This window comes from Pelodiscus sinensis, chromosome 24 (genome assembly GCF_049634645.1).
Source record: "Pelodiscus sinensis isolate JC-2024 chromosome 24, ASM4963464v1, whole genome shotgun sequence".
Lineage (NCBI taxonomy): Eukaryota > Metazoa > Chordata > Testudines > Trionychidae > Pelodiscus > Pelodiscus sinensis.
In genome coordinates this window covers 16,885,711-16,907,174 of record NC_134734.1, presented here as the reverse complement: position 1 = coordinate 16,907,174, position 21,464 = coordinate 16,885,711, and the positions used below count along the sequence as shown (strand labels likewise).

At 52.2% G+C, this 21,464-nt stretch overlaps 2 protein-coding genes across 3 annotated transcripts in view; one reads left to right on the top strand and one right to left on the bottom strand.

Annotated features, from left to right (window-relative positions):
• IQGAP3 (IQ motif containing GTPase activating protein 3) overlaps window positions 1–7,586 on the bottom strand; it is a 66,896-nt gene extending 59,310 nt beyond the window's left edge. Inside the window, exon 1 of the mRNA XM_075907922.1 lies at window positions 7,447–7,586. Within this exon, the coding sequence (XP_075764037.1) occupies window positions 7,447–7,552 (106 nt within the window). The 5' untranslated portion in view covers window positions 7,553–7,586. The remainder of the gene's footprint in view (window positions 1–7,446) is intronic.
• On the top strand, window positions 635–20,028 carry TTC24 (tetratricopeptide repeat domain 24). Of its 2 annotated transcripts, XM_014568948.3 has the most exons (13): window positions 635–1,192; window positions 3,633–4,428; window positions 6,483–6,698; window positions 8,823–8,951; window positions 10,344–10,465; window positions 11,235–11,354; window positions 12,280–12,386; window positions 12,509–12,672; window positions 14,696–14,819; window positions 16,601–16,683; window positions 18,815–18,872; window positions 19,404–19,508; window positions 19,697–20,028. In XM_014568948.3, exons 2-12 carry the CDS (start codon window positions 3,669–3,671, stop codon window positions 19,504–19,506), a joined length of 1,986 nt encoding a protein of 661 aa, XP_014424434.2. In that variant the 5' UTR covers window positions 635–1,192; window positions 3,633–3,668; the 3' UTR covers window positions 19,507–19,508; window positions 19,697–20,028. The 2 variants fall into 2 exon arrangements, with proteins under 2 accessions (XP_014424434.2, XP_006113958.2); XM_006113896.4 differs by having other exon boundaries at window positions 641–1,192; window positions 19,404–20,028.
• The last annotated feature ends 1,436 nt before the right edge of the window (window positions 20,029–21,464 follow it).

The following is a 21,464-nucleotide window of genomic DNA, read 5'->3' as shown; positions in this document are numbered from 1 at the left end:
TTTAGAACCCATAAATGGGGCCTTAATAATTTCACAGCCGTATAAAATGCGGCCGGAATAGGAAATAAGCCTTTCCCACTGAAACCTCATGTCTCCTTGTTCCTAGGAGCACCCCATCAAAGGGGGTTTCCTAGCTCCCACTGGGCAGGACAGGACTTGTCCATTTTCTGCATAGCTGCTGGGGGTGCGGGGAACAGACAGACGCGCCTCCGGGTGCCTCCCCCTGCTGCAGGATGCTGTCAGGAACTGGGCAACAGCCTCAGAGTCCTGCAGCTGAGCGGGGGTAGGTTGTGCAGCACTTTCAGCAGCTCTGTAGGGACAGAGCAAGAGGAAAGGGGACAAACTGAGCAAGTTTTGTCACTCCCCAGCCAGGCAGGACTAGTAGTGAGGAGCCCCTCGCTGGAGTGCTCCCCGTTGCAGGAAACTCTGTGGTGGCTACCTTCCAGAAGTGAAGGTGGCAATCCCATGAAATCCCCACAAGAGGTTTGTGGAACTGCCTCCTCCCCCCACTCTCCTTTTGGGTCAGGACCCCATGATTACACCACCGGGCCATTTCAGGTTGCAATGGCTGAAAACATGAAATGTACCAATTTTCTAATCCTATGGCCGTGACATTGGCCATAACAGAGGGTGAATTTAACAGGGCCCCTCCCAGAAAGGCTGAGTCCTAAACGAACAGCCTGGCTCAAACACCCCACTCCAACCCAGAGCTGCGAGAGGCAGATTTAACCATCCGTCAGGCTGGCTGAATGAGGGAGGGCCCAGCATTGTTGAAGCCTGTTGCCATGGTGCGCGGCCCAACCTGTCTCAAGCAACCGGAAGGCCAGTAAGAAGAAACCGGACCCTTACGGGCCATCATGGGAAAACATCCAGCAGAGGAAGAACCCCAGAGCTCACTAAAACCTGCCTGGGTTTCGCTCGTTGCTGTAGCACTATCTTAACAATCAGGGGCACAAGCCGCCTGTTGCAGACTGGAGTGACATTCACAGGGCGCTGGAATGATAAGGACAGGCCTCTCCAATTTCCTGTCCTGCTGCAAGTTTGGGCCTGGGAGCAGCCTGGTCTAAGGACGATTCCTAGGAGCCACTCCTGCTTGCTTCTTTGAGACCGTTGGCATTTGGGCATAAGAACCATGATCTGCTTCCGCCATCTAAGACCGCGATGCGCTCCGCGAACAGTGATGAAGCATTAGGTAAGTAAAGCAATTTATTACTCCCGGTTTGCAGCTGGGACAACTGAGGCCTAGAGGAGATTGTTTTATAGCATGTAGGCAACTCAGTCCAATGGGAGTGAGGCCCCTAAGTGTGTGATTGAAAGCCTACCTCAGAGACATTAAGTGACTCACCCAATGGCATCTAGGAAGCCACTGGCAGAGACAGGAATATAACCAGCTGACTATATTTCCTCACTATTGTGCAGTGCCCCTCCCCCCATACCGATTCAAGTTATGAATCTGCAGTTATGAGGAGGGAGCAGAAAGATCAGGAAACTCAGAACGCTAATCGCTATAATTAGGGCTCTGGCTCTCATTTAAACTAAGGCCCCTTGACATCACTTCACTTTGGCAATGTAAAGGATTGCATGCACAGAAAGCCTCTTCTAGCTGCCAGAGCAGAGCAACGGGGCAGTAATGCAAACTTAGGGGTATTTAATCTCAGAGGAGGAATCAGTAACTTTAAAAACAAGGAGCTGTCCTGTGCCCCCTTAGAAACTAAGCAATATATTAGGTCATGAATTTTGTGGGTAAAACCCTCTTTATCAGATGAGATAGAGTGGAAATTACAGAATCCAGAGTACAGGTTGAACCTCTCTAGTCCAACACTCTCTGGTTGGCTACATCTGTGGTTAGACATGGTTTTAGTTAGTCAGATGTCCACTTATCATGGGTGTGGCCAAGTTTCCTGCTGTCCCATAAAGTTTGTTTATGGCCACCAGTCCTGGCTCTCAGTGTTCTGTGCTGTGATTTAGCTCTAATGGACCCCAAAATGTCTTCTAAGAGCCCAGTAAGCCGTGGAAGTGTTGGTCATGCTGCTAGACAATATTGACCTCCTGTGGTTTGGCAAATTCTCAGGTTTGGCACCAGTCAGATCCCTAGAGTGCAAAACTACGTATACAGATTGAACCTTTGTAAACCGGGGCTATCTGGTCCGGCAACACGATGTTCCAAAACCAGAGAATCCCAATGGAGCATTAGTGCCTGTGGGCTGACAGGACTGTGGACTGCTGGCAGAAAGCTGCGAGCAGGGCCAAGAGCCTAGAGCAGTGGTCATCAAACAGTCGATCGAGATCTATTGGTAGATTTTGGAACCTTTGACAGGTGATCCTGAGAGGTTTGGCCTGGGGGCTGTCAAGTGCTGGCACTTCATCTGCCCCTCTCAGCACTACCGTGCTGCTCCTACCCTCTGCCTTGGAGGTGCCCCTCATCCCTGGGAGCCTTCTGTTTGCTGTGCAGGGCACAGGAAGGAAAAGGAGGGGGTGCTGATGTCAGGATGCCCCTCCCTCCACCATGTACCCCATCTTCACAGAGCAGAGGGGGGCAAGGATGGAGAGTTTGCTGGCTGCTTTGGAAGTTGTGCAGGGCCAGGGTAGGGGTGAGCCTGCCTCAGCCCCCTGCACCACCACCCAGAAGCCACCTGTGGTAAGCGGTGCCCAGCTGGAACTCGCATTCTGAACCTCTGCCCCAGTCCTGAACCCTCCCTGTACCCCAAATCCCTGCCCCCAGACTGAAAAAAGTGAGTGAGACGGGGGAGGGAAGATGCAGTGAGCAAGGGTGGGGCCTCAGAGTAGGGATGGGAAGGAGGCGGGGCAAGGGGGTTTGGGTTTGAGAGAGATCCTGGATTGCACTTAAATTCAAAAAGTGATCTTATGATTAAAAAGGTTGGAGACCACTGGCCTAGAGAAGCCGGGTGTGCCCCAGCAGGGTGCCTGGCAGGGTTGGGAACTGCTTGTGGGAGCGATTGCCTGCAAGGAAATGCTGGTGATGGTGGGAAGATGCTCATGTTGGCTCAGTCCTCTATGGGCTCAGCTGTGCGGGGCTGACGCTTTCAAGTATCCCCTCTGCTCTCCTTTTGCTGCCTCTATCTAATAGCGGTGGAGTGAGAGGAGTCGACTAGTCAACTAGTCGACTGACTATCTGATAAACATTTGCTTATTGGATAGTTGACTAGTCTTTAACATCTCTACCCATTACAGGATGTTTAACATCCCTAGTTAAATCTGTTCCCTGTCTATGTAGATTTGTAGATTTCAAGCCCAGAAGGAATGTGACCGGCTTCTGCCTTCCTGCACTACACAGGGCAGAGAACTTCCCCAACATGAGTGCTAGAGCTGATCTTTTAGAAAAACACCCCGTCTTGATTTTAAAATGGTCAGCAATGGGGAATCCGCTGTGACCTTTGATAACTTGTCCCAATGGCTAATCACTGTCAAAAATATACACCTGCTTTCTAAGGTGATTGTCTCATTTCAACATCCGGCCTTATGGATTTCATGAGACCTTTCCCTGCTCCCACGCTGCTCGTGGGAGCGATTGCGTGCAAGGAAATGCTGGTGATGGTGAGAAGATGCTCATGGTGGCTCAGTCCTCTATGGACCCTTTTGTGTGACGCCCCCCCGCCTCTTGTCTTTTGTAGGCCCTCAATGTCCTGCCAGCACCAGAAGAACTGTCAATGGCTTTGGTAGAATCCACTGGGTCAGAAGCTCATCCTGTGGCGCCGGATCCTGCTGTGCCTCTGGTCTCCAAGAAGAAGAAGAAGAAATGGAAGGAGAAAGCCAAAGCCCCAGGAGAAGCCAGGGACGCAGGAGATGAGCCTCTGAAGAGCCAAGCTGAGATCAAAGGCCTCACCAATGCAGGCCACCAGGCCCTGTTGCTCGGGGAGGCTCAGGAGGCCTTGGCCTGCTTCAAGAAGGCCTTTCTCCTGTCACTGGAAACCCCCAGCACGCAGGTCCAGAAGGCCTGTGCTTTCAACCTGGGGGCGGTCTACGTGGAGACCGGGAAGCCGGAAAAGGGCCTGGAATTCCTACTCAAGTCCCAGCCCAAGGAGGGGGAGGCTGGAGAGCACTTGGGGGACCTTTATTTTAATGTGGGGGTGGCCCACGAGGGACTAGGGGACTTCCCGAAGGCTCTAGAGCATTTCCGCAAGGCATTGGGTCACTACTGTCCGGCCCAGGCTGGCAACCAGGCCGGGGCCTACATGAAGATGGGCTACTGCTACTTGGGGATGCAGGACCCTTCGCGAGCGGCTCAGTGTTTCCAGGACGCTGGGCGGGCCTACATCGAGGCTGAGAGGCTAGACGGTGCCGCGGTGGCCCTGGCTGAGGCCAGTAACTACATGTTGCAGAGCCAGTGGTACGGGGCAGGGGAGATCATCGAAGTGCTGAATGAATGCCAGCTGCTATGTGAGAACATCCCAAACAAAGCCTTGTTGGGTAAGAGGCCAGGCCGGGTGGGGGTGTGAGGCTACTGACCTATGCAAGCTGTCAATATAGGCCTGCCGTGCATGTGTGACCTACACACCTCCTGGGTGAGGTGGACAGTCCCATCTAGTGGCCATGAGACAAAGAGACTAATGAGTCCACTCTATAGGCTTAGCCACGAGCCAGCTGCCTTTTAACTCATGAAGTGCAGGTGCATGCATTAGGCTCCAGAGGTCATGGGTTTGATTCTGCCTGCTGGCATTACACATGGTGCTTCCCCTTTGCTTTTAAATTCCTAACAACCTGTCTGGAGGCGGCAGCCATTTTATGTCCCTTGCACACACACAATGCTCTCCCTCAGAGAACACAGGCTACAGATCAAACCTAGTCCAGACGTGTGCAGCTGGCATGGATGCAGTTTCCTTTGTGCTGCACCTGTAAATTCCTACAAGCCCTTTGCTGCCATTTTGTGTCCTGTCCAGAGGCAGTTTGTTGAGAAGGAGACACACACACTGTGCCTTGCACACACAAAGCCATCCTTACCATACGTAAGGCACCTGAAAATATAGGGCAACACTGGGTCTTAATGTCCACCCACCTCCCTCTTTCTATCCCTCTCCTGTAACTCTGCTTCCTCCAGAGGGGATGTAGTTAACGTAACAGTGAGAAATCCTGCCAGAGCAATTAGCAGCACACTGAACCAGTGAGGGCCATTCAAAGTGGTAATGAAGCCATGTCAAAGGCATTTGCCAACCCCAGGTATAGACTGTCAGTCTCTGAATTTACTGTTAGTCAACAGTTCCTGAGTTTTAAAATTTGCTTTAAAATATTTCATTGGTGTGTTGCTGACACTTATAAAATCACAGCTCTTAAAAAAAAAATCATTTTCCCACCCTGAGCTGCTGTTGGGTAGAGGGACACAAGTTTAATAGTACTGCGTAGGCCCCATAAATCTTAAGGACGAATCTGTGTGCGCATGCAGGCGCGCGCGCACACACACTCTCTCTCTCTCTCTCTCTCTCTCGACTTCACTTCTGATTAGATTGCTTTTTTCCTTTGCTTAAAATCAGAGTCGTTTAGGCCAAAAGTACATGCTTGTTCTTTTCATATGGAAAGAGTAACCAGGTTGGTAAGGAGCGGACAGCTCTTCAGTCCAATCAGCAGTATATGGACCAGAAGAGAATAACTGCTTGGTGGCCTCTAACACACCAGGGTTTGGTGGGTCTGAGTGCCCCATAGGCCACTCACCACATCACACAAGCCCCCAACAAAGTTGATGTTAGTGGTCTCCTTTCATCAGAGGACCCAGTGGGCCGTGGGTAGAGTAGGTCCATTGGTGGGCACTGGACGGGATGGACTACTCCATCGTTCCTTAATCTAACTTCTCAGATGAGGTGCAACAGGGTGGCACGCATCTCCCGCGAGTGCCCCCGTTTGGCCAAGCACGCGGGCCTGCACTGCCCTCAGTCTTCAGCCTTTTAGGCTACTCAACCCTCCAGCTGAGTCACACAGTCTTGTGTGAAATCACAGCCCCTTCCGGGATACGCTCCTCTAACAGAGGCCCTTCCCTGGTGCCCTCCGCAGAATGTGTCTCAATTCAATGCTGTTCCCTTCCTACATTGCCTCACTCTGAACAAGGGTGGTGCCTCCAGGGCTTCCCCTCCTTTGCCCTTTCCTCAGGGCTTTTATCTTCAAGCCCATGAGTCTCTCCACAGCAGCTATCCCTAATTCTTTCTGCCTGCCTGCCCCCTTAACTGTCTCCCTTCCAGGACTAGGCTGCAACTAAGCCTAGCTGCTAGTCCTGCAGCTTCTTATATAGTCCTGCCTGGCTCCTGATTGGCTGGTTCCTCCACAGCCACTCTAGCCTGTCGGGAGGACTTCTCATTGGCCTTTTTGGCCTTAGGGAGTAGCCCCATTATGTAAGGTCATTGGATTTATACTGCTCTGTGAGTTCTGCATTTGAAGTTGTAGCTTGTGCCTCTTTCTTATATCTTCCAAATGTACATCTGGAACCCGAGACCACAACCCAGTTCTCTCTCTCTCTCTCTCTCTCTCTCTCCCCGCAGGCAAGCTCTACAACGATATCGGCCTCAGCTATGCCCAGCTCAAGATCTTTTCCCTGGCAGCCGAAAGCTTCGAAAAAGCCCTCCCGCTCTGCCAAGCTGACCAGACAGACCGGCGCAAGGAAGCTGTGGTGCTGCAAAACCTGGGTGCAGCCCACAACACCTTGGAGAACTTTGGCTTTGCTTTAGAGTTCCACCAAAAAGCGGCTTTGCTGCATGGTAGGTGGCAGTGGGGAGGGGGAATACAAGGTGCTGGAATCAAAGGTGGTGGGACTCTAAAACTTTTCATGGACACAAAAGGGGAAATTTTTGCTCTCTGGGCCTCTCAATCTAGAACTTTTCATGGGCGCTAAAGGGAGGATTTTGGTCACTGGGGCTCTCAATCCGGAACACTCTAACAAGAAGGAAACCAGCAGTGTTCCCTCTAATTTCTTCCAGCTGTGTGCAGAATAAATTTTGTTGTGTGCACCTAGGCATGTGCGGATGTGCACCACCAATAGAAATACATGCTGCCAGCTGTGGGCACTGCGGGCAATCTGCTAAAGAGCTGGGTAGCATTTGAATCTCTCCTGGGTGGCTGCCCAAGCGCACAGCAGAGCATCCACAGCTGCCCACAAGTGCAGCATGTGTTTCTACTGGTGGTGCACATCTGCACATGCCTCGGGGCACCTAACAAAATTTATTTTACCTGTCCTGCAGTCTCTCACAGTAAAAACATGTGGTGGTAGCAAAGGCAGTTAAGTGTCTAGGCTTGCCAGAAGCTTTCACCAAAAATCCCAAACATGGCAGGAAAAAAACCTGGTGGAGCAAAAAAAAAAAAAAACCAGGAGAACAAAAAAAGGTACTGACAATTACTATACAATTTAAAATACAGTATCTAAGGTTTAAAATCTAAAGCAATTAATACAATGCAAAGCAAGTAATAGAAAATTATTTATAATACAATAATTAAGGCTAGTTCACTTACACTTCACTTGTATGCTACCTACAGTACCAGGCAGGAGCTCATGGTTCCTTTGTTTCCCATGCGTTGGAACGCCAGGTACTGGGCTCACCAGTGTGAGGGGGTCCATTCCTTCTTCTTACAGTGACAGCAGGACCTGTGGGTCAACCCTGCTTATTCCCTCCCACTGATTGTTCTTATTAAACCCAATTTATAGCAAAGGGAGACTTGGTCGTTCTAGTCATATCTACCAATCAACTACATTTTACGTAAGGTACCTATTATGCCAATATCTAGGATACATTTTGCTGTGCCAAAATATTGCAAAAGTGCTTAATTAATAGGTTTTTTTGGCTGTGTCTGGAATTTTTCTCTTATCAAAAATGGGATGTACTAGTACCAGGTTGTTTCTGGTCTTCTTGGCCTGGTCTCGTTGTCCTGTACAAGTTATGGGTAATTGGGCAAGCACTCCTGACTTTCCCCCACCCTTTCTGGCCTGGTCTGCATGCGGGTATACGTGCATGCCCAAGTTTGAATCAGGCCTAGGGTGGCTTGTTAGAGAGCCGTACTTTGGATAAGGCCGGGATGAGGCCTAACACTGCAGACGTTGTTTTGGTCAAGGGAGGGCCGTTCAGGCTCCCCTACACAACCCTACGAAGTGTCCACATGCTTTAGTAGCATCGCCGGCAGGCATGCAATTGGGAAAACTTTCTAGTGTAGACACGGGCTAATGCACAGCCCCATTGATTGGGGAAATCTGTGTGCAGTGACAGATGCCCTTGGACTGCGTTGCTTACAGACGAAGTCTGCAGCAGATGTGTCCACACTGCAGTCAGGAGGTGTGGTTGCAACTTGTGAACGCATACCCAAGTTAGTTTTAATGTAGCTAACTCCATGTGGCTGCAGGGACAGCTGCACAGGTCGAGTCCCTGAACACAACTGTGACCTGGGAGCCGTTTTGCTGCTGCCGCTGTTGTTAGTTGCACCCAGCATGAGCTGCATTCACACACACATGCCCCTGATTGCAGTGTGGATGATGGCTGCGCAGGTTGAGTCCCTGAACACAACCCTGACTTGGGAGCCGTTTTGCTGCCGCCGCTCTTAGTTGTGCCCAGCATGAGCTGCATTCACACACACATGCCCCTGACTGCAGTGTGGACGCACCCAGAGTACCAGGCAATGTTCCCTCTAATCTTTTTCATCAGTGTGTGGAATAATGTTATGTGCACAGAGACCATGTGCACCACCCATAGAAACAAAAAACCTAGCTGTGGGAGCTCTGCTAAGCAGCTGGGTGGCATTTGAACGTCTCCTGAGCGCCTGCACAAGCGCCCAGCTTGCAGGGAACACTGGTGCCAAGGAAACTGGCTCTGAAAGGGGATATGTTTGTCTGTTTCCAGGTATGCTGGGAAACAGGAAGGCTCAAGGTCAGTGTTTTGGCAACTTGGCCTATGCATTCAGCCAGCTGGGGGACCATGAGGCTGCGGGGGAGAACTACCTGCATGCTATGCAGGCCTTCAAGGATTCAGGTAAGGGAAGACACAGCTGAGGATGGGGTGTTGTGATCCCTAGCCTGTTGGCAGGTTTTTCTCCCTAGGAGTGTGTTGGGAGCCTGGGAACAGCTCGAGTTGCTCAGTTCTGCTGTCTTAGCAGCCCTCCCAAGCTAAGCAGATTCCAGCTGGATCAGCCCTTGGGTAGGAGACCAGCAAGGAAGCTAAAAGTTTTCAGAGAGAGAACTGTGTTAGTCTGTTACAGCAAAAACAACAAGGAGGCTGGTGGCACTTCAGAGACTAACACATGTATTAGGGTATCAGACCATAACATTTTGTGAACCACAACTCGCTTCCTCAGATGCTGAAGAGAGAAAGAAGGAAAGACAGAAAAAAAAAAAGGGTACAGAGATGGGACTATGACATCAGTACTAATTAAAGCCGAATGGATATGACTCGTTGAGAGTACCTGAATGGGAAATTATCTCCCATAATGGGAGAACCACTCCAAGAGTTTTAGACCTTGGTTCAAGGTGTCAAATTTGCATATGAATTCCAGCTTAGTAGTTTCTCTCTGCAGGCTGGTTTTGAAGTTTTTCTGCCTGAGAACGGCAACTGGCAAGTCCAAATTAGGGATGTAACAGTATAGTCGATTAACTGATTAACAGATAAGCAAAAGCTTATAGGTTAATGTTATAGACTACATGCATTTCCTCCCCCTTCCTTTGCCAGTACATTTTTTAGCAGGCTGGCCAGCAGCCCGACTGAGTCCTGGCTTGCACCAGGTCTGGGACCTATCCCTGCTGCGGCTCTGCATTTAAAGTGTATTAGGAGCCAGGCGGGCAGGCAGCCCGGCTCAGTTCTGGCTCGCATGGGGTCTGGGAGTCCAACCTCGCCCCTCCCCCCAAACAGGAGCTGCTGCCCCCCCCCCCCACTATGCAGCAGTGTGGGGTGACAGGCAGCCGGTCCGTGAGGGGAGCTGGTTTTTAAACTGGCTCCCCTCGTGGACCAGCTCCCACCTGACACCCCATGCTGCTGCCTCTGTATCAGAGGCAGCAGTACGGAGTAGCTGGGGGCTCTTCAGGAGTGGGGCTGGAGCGCAGTGGCTGCCGGCCTCGTCCCCGGGGCCTATAGAATAGTCGTCCAACCAATAAAAATTCATGAGGTTAATTGACTATTCAATTAAATGATATTTAACTTCCCTAGTCCAAATTGATGTGCCCAGGAGGTACAAAGGCTCCTTGGCTGATGTGGTATTGATGGCTGGATAGATGATGCTGTTCCCTTGGAGTCTGCACTGTAGGAATGGGCTGGCAGGGTGCTAGGGAGTGCCAGGATGACGTGTGACAGATCAAGTGGAAAGGCAAGGACCGGTCTCCTGATCCTGCCGCTCTGTCTTCTGTCTGAACCAGTCTCCCCCTCTATGTCCAGATGACCTCCCCGGGCAGTGGCAGGCTTGTGAAGGACTTGGAGCTGCCTGCTTCCACTTAGGAGACCCCGAGAAGGCGATCCTGCATTACAAGGAGGCATTAACGTTGCTCTCTAAATGCCGGGTAAGGCACCTGAGTACGAACAAACCGATCCACACCCCACCGAGGGCTTGATTCACGTGGACTGGAAAGCCCTTTTGGACCACTCTGGCAACGTGCCCGCTGGAAGGCCTCTCCTGTTCCCCCGTGGGGTGAAGGGGCTTCAGTGGAAATAGGGATTAGGCCCTTGGGATCTGTGCTGCAGAGCTGAGAGGGAGCATCGTCTAGTGGTTAGAACCCAGAACTGGCACACCAACCTTCTGGGTTCCTCTTCCAGCACAGCCCTGGATTTGGAGCCTGTTCCTCAAGCCAGTGGCCACCATTTGTCCTGGCTTTGCAATTTGGAGTGTGTGCGCCCTGGGATCCGAGGGGTTTTGGCCTCCTCAAGTGGCGGGTAGGATGAGCCTGCTACAGCTTTGCAAATGGAGCAGGGTCTTTCAGCGCAAGCAGCAGCAACCGGTTTTGAGCTCCCGGGATCCAATCACCACTGCCAATGACCCGCGCTGGGTGAAATGGAAATGATTCTTCTGAGCAGGTTTATCCGTGGGGGAGGCTTTCATTAGCCTTGCTAAGTTCTTGGCGCTCCTGAGGGGAGGGCGAAAAGGGATCTTAGCAATCCAGCCGCCTGACTTGGGAGCAGTGCTAGCAAAGCCACGGGGCAGGCAAGCAGTTAGAAAGCAGAACTGCACCACGATGTGGTCAGACGGCGACCCCGGCCCACGTGTGGGATCCTGGCACCAGCCCCCTCTTCCCCCATTCGGTCTAAGGGAGCCCGTCTCTTATCTCCCTGCAGGGTGTTCCCGAAACGGCCCAGGAGCGGATTGTGAACAAGCTCACAGACGCCATCCAGTACCAGCTCTCCCTGAACAGCCGCTTCTCCCACGGGGGCGGGATAACAGCAGCTGCCCCTCTGGTGAGTAACGAGCCACTTCCCAACGAGCCTCTCGGTGCCGAAATTAACGCTGCTCTGCGTGGTGCCAGTGGGCGCGGGGTGTTTTGAGTAGCAGTCCCTGGTGGGCCTGTGTTGCCAACCCTGGCATGTGCTCAGGGCCTGGCTCTCAAATGCACAAAGGCCCCCATGCGCAGCATGAAGTCGGCTAAAACAGCCTTCCGAAAACCTCCAGGCAGCGCAGAGCTAAGGCCTAAGGGCACAACATGATGCCACTGATGGGAGTAGATCGGGGCATGGCCGAAGGGCAGTACACTCCAGCTAGTCTCTCAGCTTCCCTGGGCCTGCAGGGAGCCGCACATACACATCAATCTATCGATCTGTCTGTCTGTCTGTCCCTCCCCGCACACCTATCTGTCTGTCCCCAGACATGCCCTAGAGAGCCCTACTCAACTTTGGAAGCCCTGGGGGCCACAGTGATACTCACCGCACATGCCGAGGGCCGCAACTTAAGTGTGGTTGCACGTACATGCAAATATATGCAAATAGCTTCTTTCACACTGACAGGCATGAATACTAAGATTAAGGCAAGACTACACAACATGCAGGCCCCACTTAAGTCAGTTCTAATGTTATTAATAAAATGTAATATTGACCTGATTTCCACCCATAGGACGGCACTTCTAATGAGCAACAACAGTCCAGGAATTTAACTACTAAAACTCGTATCAACAGAAGACCCTTATATTGTCTACTTTTTTGTTTTGGCTCCCACCCACGGGCCATGTGTTGAGTCCCACATAGACCCAAACTTCACTGCAGGCCGGGCCATGGGCCACATGCAGCCTGCGGGCCGTGTGTTAAGTAGCCCTGCCCTAGAGCAAGCTAGCCATCCCATTGAGGCTGTTCCCACAGCTTCTAAGTGCTGACTGTCTCTCTCGCTGTACAGAAGCCCTTCCCTGGGAAGTTACAGACCTCCAGTCAGGTCCGTTTTTCCACAGCGTTGGCCCAGGGGCAGGGGAACCGACGCCAGGCCTTGCACCAGGGGAGCCATGCGTAAGTAGGAAAGCACGGACAACCTGCCACCCATCCCTGGGGAGGGAAGAGACCCTCCCGTCTCGTAGCTGCAGCCAGGGCCGTCACCAGCAAGCCAACCTCTGTCTCTGTGGCTGTGACAGGCCCTTCATGAAGCCCGGCCCCCCTGCGCACACCACAGAGGAGCAATGTGAGTCCGTGCCGAGGGCTCCAGTGCCTCCGAGACCTTCTCCACAGCGAAGGGCAGGGGGCGGTTTGCAGAACCCTGGGAGGCAGCCTCTGCCGGGACCAAGTTGCAGGGCTTCAGGTAAGAGGTTGGATGGGCTGGAATCACCCTGCTCCACTGTCCCGGCGCTCTGCTTCTGCACTGCCACAGGACGTAGCGCGCCCCAGTCCTAGCGCACTCTGGCTTCCCGTCACCCCGGGAAGTGTGGGGAGAGGGGGGTTGACCCCTCTTGCCACCTCTCGCCAGGCCCCATAATCCCCTGGGCCACGTTGCTCAGGGGAAGAGGTGGTGTGGGCAGAATGGGTGGGGCTTGGGGAAGGGGTGGCGTGGGGCTGGGGCGGGGCAGAAGCAGGGAGGGGGCATGGCCTGCATCAGAGAAATTGCCCCAGGCCCCGCAGCCTTGCCCGGGGCAACCCAACCACAGGCCCCATGTCTGCTTTACCCCTGTCCTGCCCCAGCTCCATCCCTTCCCCAAGCCCCGCCCCTGCTCTGCCCCCGTCACACCCCTGCTCTGCCCCCTTCCCTCGCCCCTGTGCTGGGGAACTACCAGGGGCCAGGCAGCAGGAGTTCCCCCCTCCCCACTCTCACCACAGTGACGGGAGCGTCCCAACAGCCTGCTCCATTTTTGCCCTGTTCCAGCCCAGCCTAGCACCTGGGGACCAGGGCGCTCTGCTTCCTGCTGCCACACAGAAGCCGAGCGCAGTGGCCCAGAAGAGGGTGGTGCAGTGGGGTGGGCTGGAGCAGGCTGTTGGGCTTCTCCAGCTCCCACTGCCCTGGTGAATGGAGGGGCGGCAACCCCTAGTGCCGTCCTATGCCAGGCCCCTCTCTAGGACAACTGAGGCAGGCGCCAGGGAGCCCCCGGCAGCGCAGGGCCTGGGGTGGCCGCCCTGAACCGTCCTACGGGTGGGTCGGCTCTGACTAAGCCCCTCTTCTTGTCCCATAACTGCACAAGTTTTAATGGGCCGCTCTCCCTTGCATGGGCCCTTACAACATGCGCTAACTGCTGACCTGTCGGTTCCACCTGGCGTTTTCCTGGAATCCTGGCGTTGGAAGAGACCTCAGGAGGCATCGAGTCCAACCCCCTGCCAAAGCAGGACCAGCCCAACTCAACCATCCCAGCCAGGGCTCTGCCAAGCCGGGACTTAAAAACCGCTAGGGATGGAGAGTCCACCCCCTCCCTAGGGAACCCATCCCAGGGCTTCCCCCCTCCTAGGTGGGATAGTTATTCCTAATATCCAACCTAGACCTGCCCCACTGCAACGTTGCTCCATTGCTCCTTGTTCTGCCATCTGCCACCACTGCAAACAGCCTCTCTCCGTCCTCTTTGGAACCCCACTTCAGGGAGTTAAAGGCTGCTATCAAATCCCCCCCTCACTCTTCTCCTCTGCAGTCTACACAAGCCCAAATCCCTCAGCCCCCTCGTAAGTCACGTGCTCCTGCCCCCTCCTCATTTTTGCTGCACTCCAGGGGACTTTCTCCAATGCATCCACATCCTTTCTGTAATGGGGGCCGCAGAATTGGATGCGGTACTCCAGATGTGGCCTCACCAGTTTTGAATCAAGGGGAATAAGCACTTCCCTAGATCTGGCAACGGTCCTACTAATACCCCCCAATATACCGTGACACTTTCCGCAAGGATCTTTCCCAGCCTTGAAGAAGAGCTCTGTGTGGCTTGAAAGCTTGTCTCTCTCTCTCCAGCCGAAGTTGGGCCAACAGAAAAACACCACCTTCCCCACCCTGTCTCACTAAAAAAATTACTGTCTTCATGTTACCAATGGCAAGTTACTGCACTGATAAATATATGTGACTTGGGCAAGGACCCAGAAAGTCTGTGTCGGAGCTAGGATTTGGAATCACCTCTCCTTGTATCCCAAATCCAGTGATTTAGATGCAGGATTCCTGGGTTTTGGTCACAGCTCTGCTTGCTAGGTGAGCTTGGGCGAGTCACAGCCCTGCTGTGTGCCTCAGTTTCCCCCCTCTGCCCAATGGATACTAACCTCCTTCGTAAGGCACTTTGAGATTGGCTGATGAAAAACGCAATGTAACTGATAGGTACTATATTATTGATTATAGTCACTACCTAACCATTCAATCTTCTTTGAAGAGGGGGTTGCTGCCCAGACAACAGTCCTTGGGCAAGGATCCATGCAAGATCACAGAGACCCACGCTGCCTTCCAGAGTTGAACAACTCTATTGTGGAGTATCACAACCAGCCCCAAGCTAACAGGTGGGTAAAAGAGAGAGACTGACTCACAAGAAGCTGTGATGCTGATGGGCCACCAGGACATTGTCACAAGAAAACTGTAGGTGACTTGACAGGTGACTTGACTAGACGCAACAAAGTTCATTGTCCATGTGGAATGTTAACCTGAGTTGGACATAATTGTACACACACTTGTCCTGGGTTCACCCGAGCCACCGTGGCATCTTGCAAGTCACGTTTGCCTTAATTTAAGGGCAGTAAGTCGATGTCTAACTCCAGATGGTCCCCTGGCTTTTAATTTCATAACATAAACCCAAGAATCCTCCTGTGACCCAACCAAAATGGTGAAGTCAAAGATAGCACCCGAGGCGTTGGCTCGTGACCCTGGACAAGGAGTCTGGACCCCTGGCATGGGTAGTGGGCGAACACCCAGCTGGGGAAAGCAAGTCCCAGCCCCGCCCCTTCTCCCTGAAGCCCTGCCCCTTCAGCAACTCCCTGACCCCCCGTGGAGTCCAAGCCTGGCTCCCACGTCTGTGGCCGACCCCTTCCCAAGCTACTGCCCCCAGCCCCTGAATATCACCCGGCCCCTTAGTCTCCCACAACCCAGGGGGTGGTGCAGCCCCACCCTTCCTGGCCAGTCAGAACATGGGCAGTTTTGGGAAGGCAATGCCTTCTCTTGCCTACCTTACCCACCAACCATGACCCCTGGGTTCTATTCCCTAGTGTGGGGAGCAGTGCTCTCCTATGTCCAGAGAGAAGACTCAGCAGATGGTTGTGGGTCTATCTTGCCATTGGTTTCTTGGGTTAAAACAGGAGAGAGCCTTCCTTCCTTGTCCAAGTTCCCCCAGAACCTGCCCCTAAAAGAAGCAACTAACCCTTTTTATCCTCTATGCTGGGCTCTGATTGGCTTTTGCCTGCTCCTGGCCTTTCTAGCCAGCGGAGGACCAATTCTTGGTGATCCTGCCATCAGCTGACCCTGGGTGGCCTCTCTAGGCAGTTCATAGAGGTCTGAATTCATGGCTCGTTTTCTACAAAAGGATACCTTCTTGGCGGGGATTGCACCCAGGCAACAGGACTTCCAGCGGTGGGCAGCAAATGCCTCAATCACCCACCACAATGCTGATGAAAAATCCAATGAAAAATACGAGAAGAGGCTTGTTACTAGCGCTTAACGTGTGTGGGGAGAGGATCAGAGGAGTCACCGATGCAGCCAAAAAATAATAAATGAGTAGCGCTACATAGTAAAATGGTGCTTATATGCATCAAAGTGGGTGCTCCTGGATTACAACAGACCCCTCTCAAACTGTTTTTCAGACCACTTCAATACTGATAGTTCCCACACTTACGAAATGCAAAATGAAGGGATAAAACTGGTATACAAATAATAGATCCTAGCTACAGTGACGCATTCTATTAGATACAAGAGACATAATATTGACTGCAAGCAGCTGTAAAAAATAATTGCAATTGCTATTCTGACGGGAGTCAAGGATGCGGGGTGATGTCTTAGTGTTTCATTACACAGAGAAATTGACAATTAACCCTTGATTTGGTATTTCTTAATTTTTAGGGTTTGGAAAATGAGAAACTACCCCTGAGAGCAGCAACCGTAGAGCAGGGGCTAGGGAATTATTTTGTTTATGAATTAGACATGAAGATCTAGCCCTGAATTCTCTTTGCCACAGTAATGTAAAGGGGTGCTAGTGTGAATTGAAATTCCGGCTTCTACTTTCACCTGTCCTGTTTCTGATTAGCCTATCACTATCCTACCAAAGTGCCAGGTTCTCTTTACTTTGTTCCCCTAGCAATCTGAACAACACTTACCTGCGCCCGGATCCCTTCTACTACAACTGTCTACAGGATGGGAGACTCCATCATTCATCAAAAAGTAAGCAGGAAAACAAAATACTGATCCCTTATAAAGAAAGCAAAATTAAGTCCTGACATCCCATTGTCCTGCATCTTGGGTCATCGTTTGTAGTGTGTCCAATACTTGGCAAGTCTTGTGATACTTGGTGGTTTTCCTCAAGCCCCAGCTGCTGGAGTCAGATGATTGCATGAGAATCTCAGCCCTCAGGTTTTTTAAAAAATGGTTCTAGCCAATGTGCCCTCTCTATTTTTCAATCTGGATGCAGAATAAATTTTGTTATATGCACCAAGGCCTGTGTGGAGGTGCACCACCCATAGAAACACATGGTGCTGGCTGTGGGCACTCTGCTAATCAGCTAGGCAGCATTGGATTCTCTCCAGGGTGGCCACCCAGGCACCCAGCTCACAGGGAACACTGGTTCTAGCTTGTATGGTTGCACAGAAAAGCTTTGAAAACCTGACAGGGTGTATCACTGAACGTTAAAAAACCCAGGGTGAAGAAAAACAACCCCAATGTTTATTGTTCATTATTATTATTTTAAGTTTCATAATTCTGAGGTGGGGGGGCTGATGCATTTTGAATACTCTGGGGTGGCAATTGGGCAAGTGGGTGTAGTTTGCTACCAAATGAAAGGCAGCATGGTCCAGTGGATAGAGCACTGAACTGGGTGGTGTCAAGCCACCCCGGCTCTTGTAGTCCAGTATAAGTCCTTAAGCACAGGCCTTATTAGACACGATCCACTCATTTGGAGTACGTTTGTATCAGGGATTGGACATTTATGCAGGTGTCAGGAGTAAACAGAGCTTCCCTAATGAATGACAGCCCATCCTGGAAGGAATATCTCATGTTTCAGGGCTGAAGTTGAGAGCTAACAATTAATGATCAGGATGAGATCTGGGCAGGGGGCAGATAGCCCCCATCTGCTTTCCCTGGGGAATGCACAGAGGTTAATTTATAGAGTTTAAGATCTGGTCGTATTAACGTGGGCCCTTAAATGCCAGCCAGTTACTGCAGAACTGGGCCCAGTAACTTGGGTTTGGCTGAGGCCTCTCTTCCAGCCAGGCTTGCTCTGAAGATGTAAAGAAATTGAAGGTTTACACCTGTGGGCGGCGCATTATATGAGTCCATAGTGCCCCGGCACCAGGAATATGCTGCAAGCTACCTCAATGTCCCCTAGACTCCCTCCTGCTCTGTGCACTCCCCTCCTCTCCCCTCCCGTGCATCCCCAGAGGGGCTGGAGTGACATGCTGCTGCTTGCTCCTCCCCAACCCCCAACTCCTTCCTAGAGCCTGCACCCGGGACCCCCACATCCTTCCCCAGGCCAGAGCCAGCACCCAGACCTCATCCCACAGCCTGCAACTCTCACCCCCTCCTGCACCCACATTCCCTTCCTTCATCCCAACTCCATCAGAACCTGCACCCCAGGCCCCCACTTACACCCAAGCCCTCCCCAGAGTCCCACTCCTCACCCCCTCGTGCCCGCCACCTTCCTCCCAGAGCCTGCATTGCCTCCTGCCCCTGAATCCCCTGTTCTAGTTCCACACCTGCACCCAAACTACCGCCCTCAGGGTGGAGAATTTGAGTGGGGGAAGGGTGTGGGACTCTGGACATTCTGGGCCCCACCAAAATTTCTGCACCTCTGCTGCCTGTGGTTACACCTTCGCTGGCCATCTGGGGATGGCCACTGTCTCTGACAAGCTATGAATTAGGTGGGTGTTGAGAGGCAGCCGTTTGGCTGTCCCCGTGCTTTTTGGTAAAAAAAAGAAAGGTACCGGTACTCATTTCTTGAGGAAAGTACATTTGAAAAATGCCTCTCCCACCCCTCTTCCTATAGCATGTCAACATACGCCTGCGCATACGCAAAAAGCAAATTTTTCATCCTGCTGTTCCTGCAGGAGTCTGTGCCAGGGGAAAGGAGCGTGGCGGGGGAAAGGGGCATGGCGAGAGTGCTCCCAAAATAGGTGGCAGTACACCATCCCGTCACAAAAAAAGCATGGGCTGTCCCTATGTTTATCAGGCCAGGTTCCTGCCTGACATAATTCCATTGCCTTCCCTTGAAACCGAGCTGTAAAACAAAAGCAACCGGAAAAATATTGTGTATCACCCGGAAATCAAGGTGTCCGCTCAGGGTGTTGCTCTTTTGTTTCAGATTTCACAGGCCCTCATGACTATGAAACCCTCCGACTGAGAACGACAACCCTGGAGCGGTAGGTGGGGGTGCACTGTTGGGAACAATTCCCAGGCTATCTGGACAGGAGTGTTTGTGGGAGTAGGTCCATTGGGGGAGTGGTTGGGACCATGCACTGAATTCCCCCTGCTGATTTCTCTGCAGAATCCCAGAAAGGAAAAAAGGCCATTGCTTGGGTACTGAGTAGAGCTGGAGGCATGTTACTGCTAATTTTTTCCCATCCATGTGTGGAATAAATTTTGTGCTGTGCACCGAGGCATGTGCAGATGTGCATCACCAGCAGAAACACATGGGGCCAGCTGTGGACACTTTGCTAATCAGCTGGGTGGCATGTGAATCTCTCCTGGGTGGCCACCCAAGCACTCAGCTTACAGGAAACACAGGCTGGACGTGTTGCCTAATGGTGGGAGCAGGGAAAGAGGCACTAGAACTGCTAGCTAATGAAATCAGCTGCCCAGCCTGCTCAGCCCATTGCAGCTCCTCACCCCTGCATAGCTGAGAGTCCTGAAAACAACATGAATTGCTCCCATCATGTTTGCTCTCCTCCTAGAGCTGCTGCAAACCCCGCTGGATGTCTCCCCGGTGAGAGACTGGAGCCCTGGCCGCAGCAAAGGAGACGCAGGTTCGAGTCCATAATGTGCACGCTTATGTGATGGTAAATAACAGAGGCTCAGCTTTGCTCTACTCTTTGTAAACCAGGGATGCTTAGACGTTGTGTCATAGGACACGGGTCACATTGACCCCACTCTGTCTGTAAAGCCCTCCACAGACTTCCTCCCAGCCTCTTCCCCTCCCTAGCCACAGGGCAGCCTCCTCCTCTCCGTCTCTCCCCCACTGGTGCAGGAGCCTTCTCCTCTGCATCCCTCGGGAGCAGCCTCCATCTCTCCGAATCCCCGGTTCCTTTCAACGCCGACACCGAGCCACAAGACGGGACGTCCTTCCAGAAGCTGCTGGGCTCAGCATAGGAATAGCTGAGTGCAACCTTTGTACCGGCCAGACTGGGGGACCACAGTGGTCCCACCGGACATTCCAAACCCACGATGCAAATGTAAGTGATAAAGTTTTTGGGGGCAAGGCCCGTGGTTTTGTTCTGTGTCTGTACAGCAGCTCACACCGTTGGGACAGGGTCCTGAGCCCTTCGGCAATGCAACTAATAAAATGCAAAGGTCTCTTTCCTCCTTTCTTTCCTGCCTTTTTTCCCCTCCCGCTCTACTGCTCTTTGACTTTGCCCACTGTGCACGAAACTGGCAATCAGTCATCTCTGTATATTGCTTTGCAATGGTTTGGCTGTTGAATTTTACTGTATACTAGACGATTTACCTGGTGTTACTCAGGTCCTTCATTCGCATAAGTTTTGTTTTTCTTCATTTAAATCACTGCTCTGCAGTGGGGCTGGGGAGGAGGGGTTCAGGTTGCAGGCTGCCCTGGGGAGAGAGGGCAACCCCATCCCTCTCTCACCACAGCAGCTAGGGGGCAGGTCAGAAGCGCTTCTCCATGCAGGAAGACCCAGGGCAGGGCTGAAGGGGAGAGAGAGAGAGAGAGAGAGAGAGAAGCGTGCGTGCGCGCGCACACGCACACACACTCACACACACAAACTCTCTGAAATATGTAGTAGAGAGCCTGTCCCTTTCTCCACTCCTGCCCCCTGCTGGCCCAATGGGGTTATAGCTGTCTCAGTCCCCATCTCTGGCACCTTGATGCCCCCCTGTGATCATTCTACAGTATAACTGTCCCTCCTATCAGACCCCTCCCTTTCCATGTTGTGAGAAACAATTGAATTCCAGGCACATCCCGGTGTCCTGGCCTTGCTTTAAGTTACACTAAGCAGAAGATGCATATCGAATTTGGTGGTCCTAGGTCAGACCGTTTAGGAGGTGTTCTTGAATAAACAAGACTCACAGACAGACAGGCACATAACTAATAGTAAGAAGATAACGAACCTGCATCAAAGGCACCAAAGGTTTCTAGATACCACTTAATGCCCAGGTGTTACTCTGTTGTGCAGAGCCATGCTCTGGCCTGTCTGTAATTTCTGTCGCATGTAAGTTACACCAAGAGGCTCCTGGGGCTTGGATATAAGGGCATTCCGGTTAGCGTGAGATGATCTAATTTACACCACCTCTGAGTTTGGCCCTTGGTCACGTAGATTATGGAAAGCGAGGGGCTGCTGATTTCATTATCCTCCCCTCCCCTTTCCTGGGTCCCAGTGGGGACACTAAGGGCCAGGGCAGATTTCCATGGCTTTGGCTCAGGCCCTGAAACCATGAGCCTTCAGCATGTGAGCTAAAGGAGTAACTCCCTTGGCTGGCAGCGGTAGTAGACTCTTAACCACTACTCTGAGCCAGCCACTGCAAGAAGATCAAAACCCACACTCGTCTACTGTGGGTAGACCACTCTTAGGCCACCCACTGGGAGCCACAGATGGGCGTTGGGCATCCTTCTTTTTGAGTCAAGGCACCACCACTACATAAAGGAATGTGGATGAGAGATTGGAGGGCAGATCAGACACATATAAGAACAGCCATACTAGGTCAGACCAAAGGTCCATCCAGCGCAGTATCCTGTCTACCGACAGTGGCCAATGCCAGATGCCCCAGAGGGAGTGAATCGA

What these genes read in the sequence shown, in the direction of transcription:
- TTC24 (XM_014568948.3), top strand. Translation starts at nt 3,669, where the DNA reads ATGGCTTTGGTAGAATCCACTGGGTCAGAAGCTCATCCTGTGGCGCCG. An exon ending in CGTTGCTCTCTAAATGCCGG is followed by an intron (nt 10,466 to 11,234) that starts GTAAGGCACCTG and finishes ATCTCCCTGCAG; the next exon opens with GGTGTTCCCGAAACGGCCCA. An exon ending in AACCAGCCCCAAGCTAACAG is followed by an intron (nt 14,820 to 16,600) that starts GTGGGTAAAAGA and finishes TTGTTCCCCTAG; the next exon opens with CAATCTGAACAACACTTACC.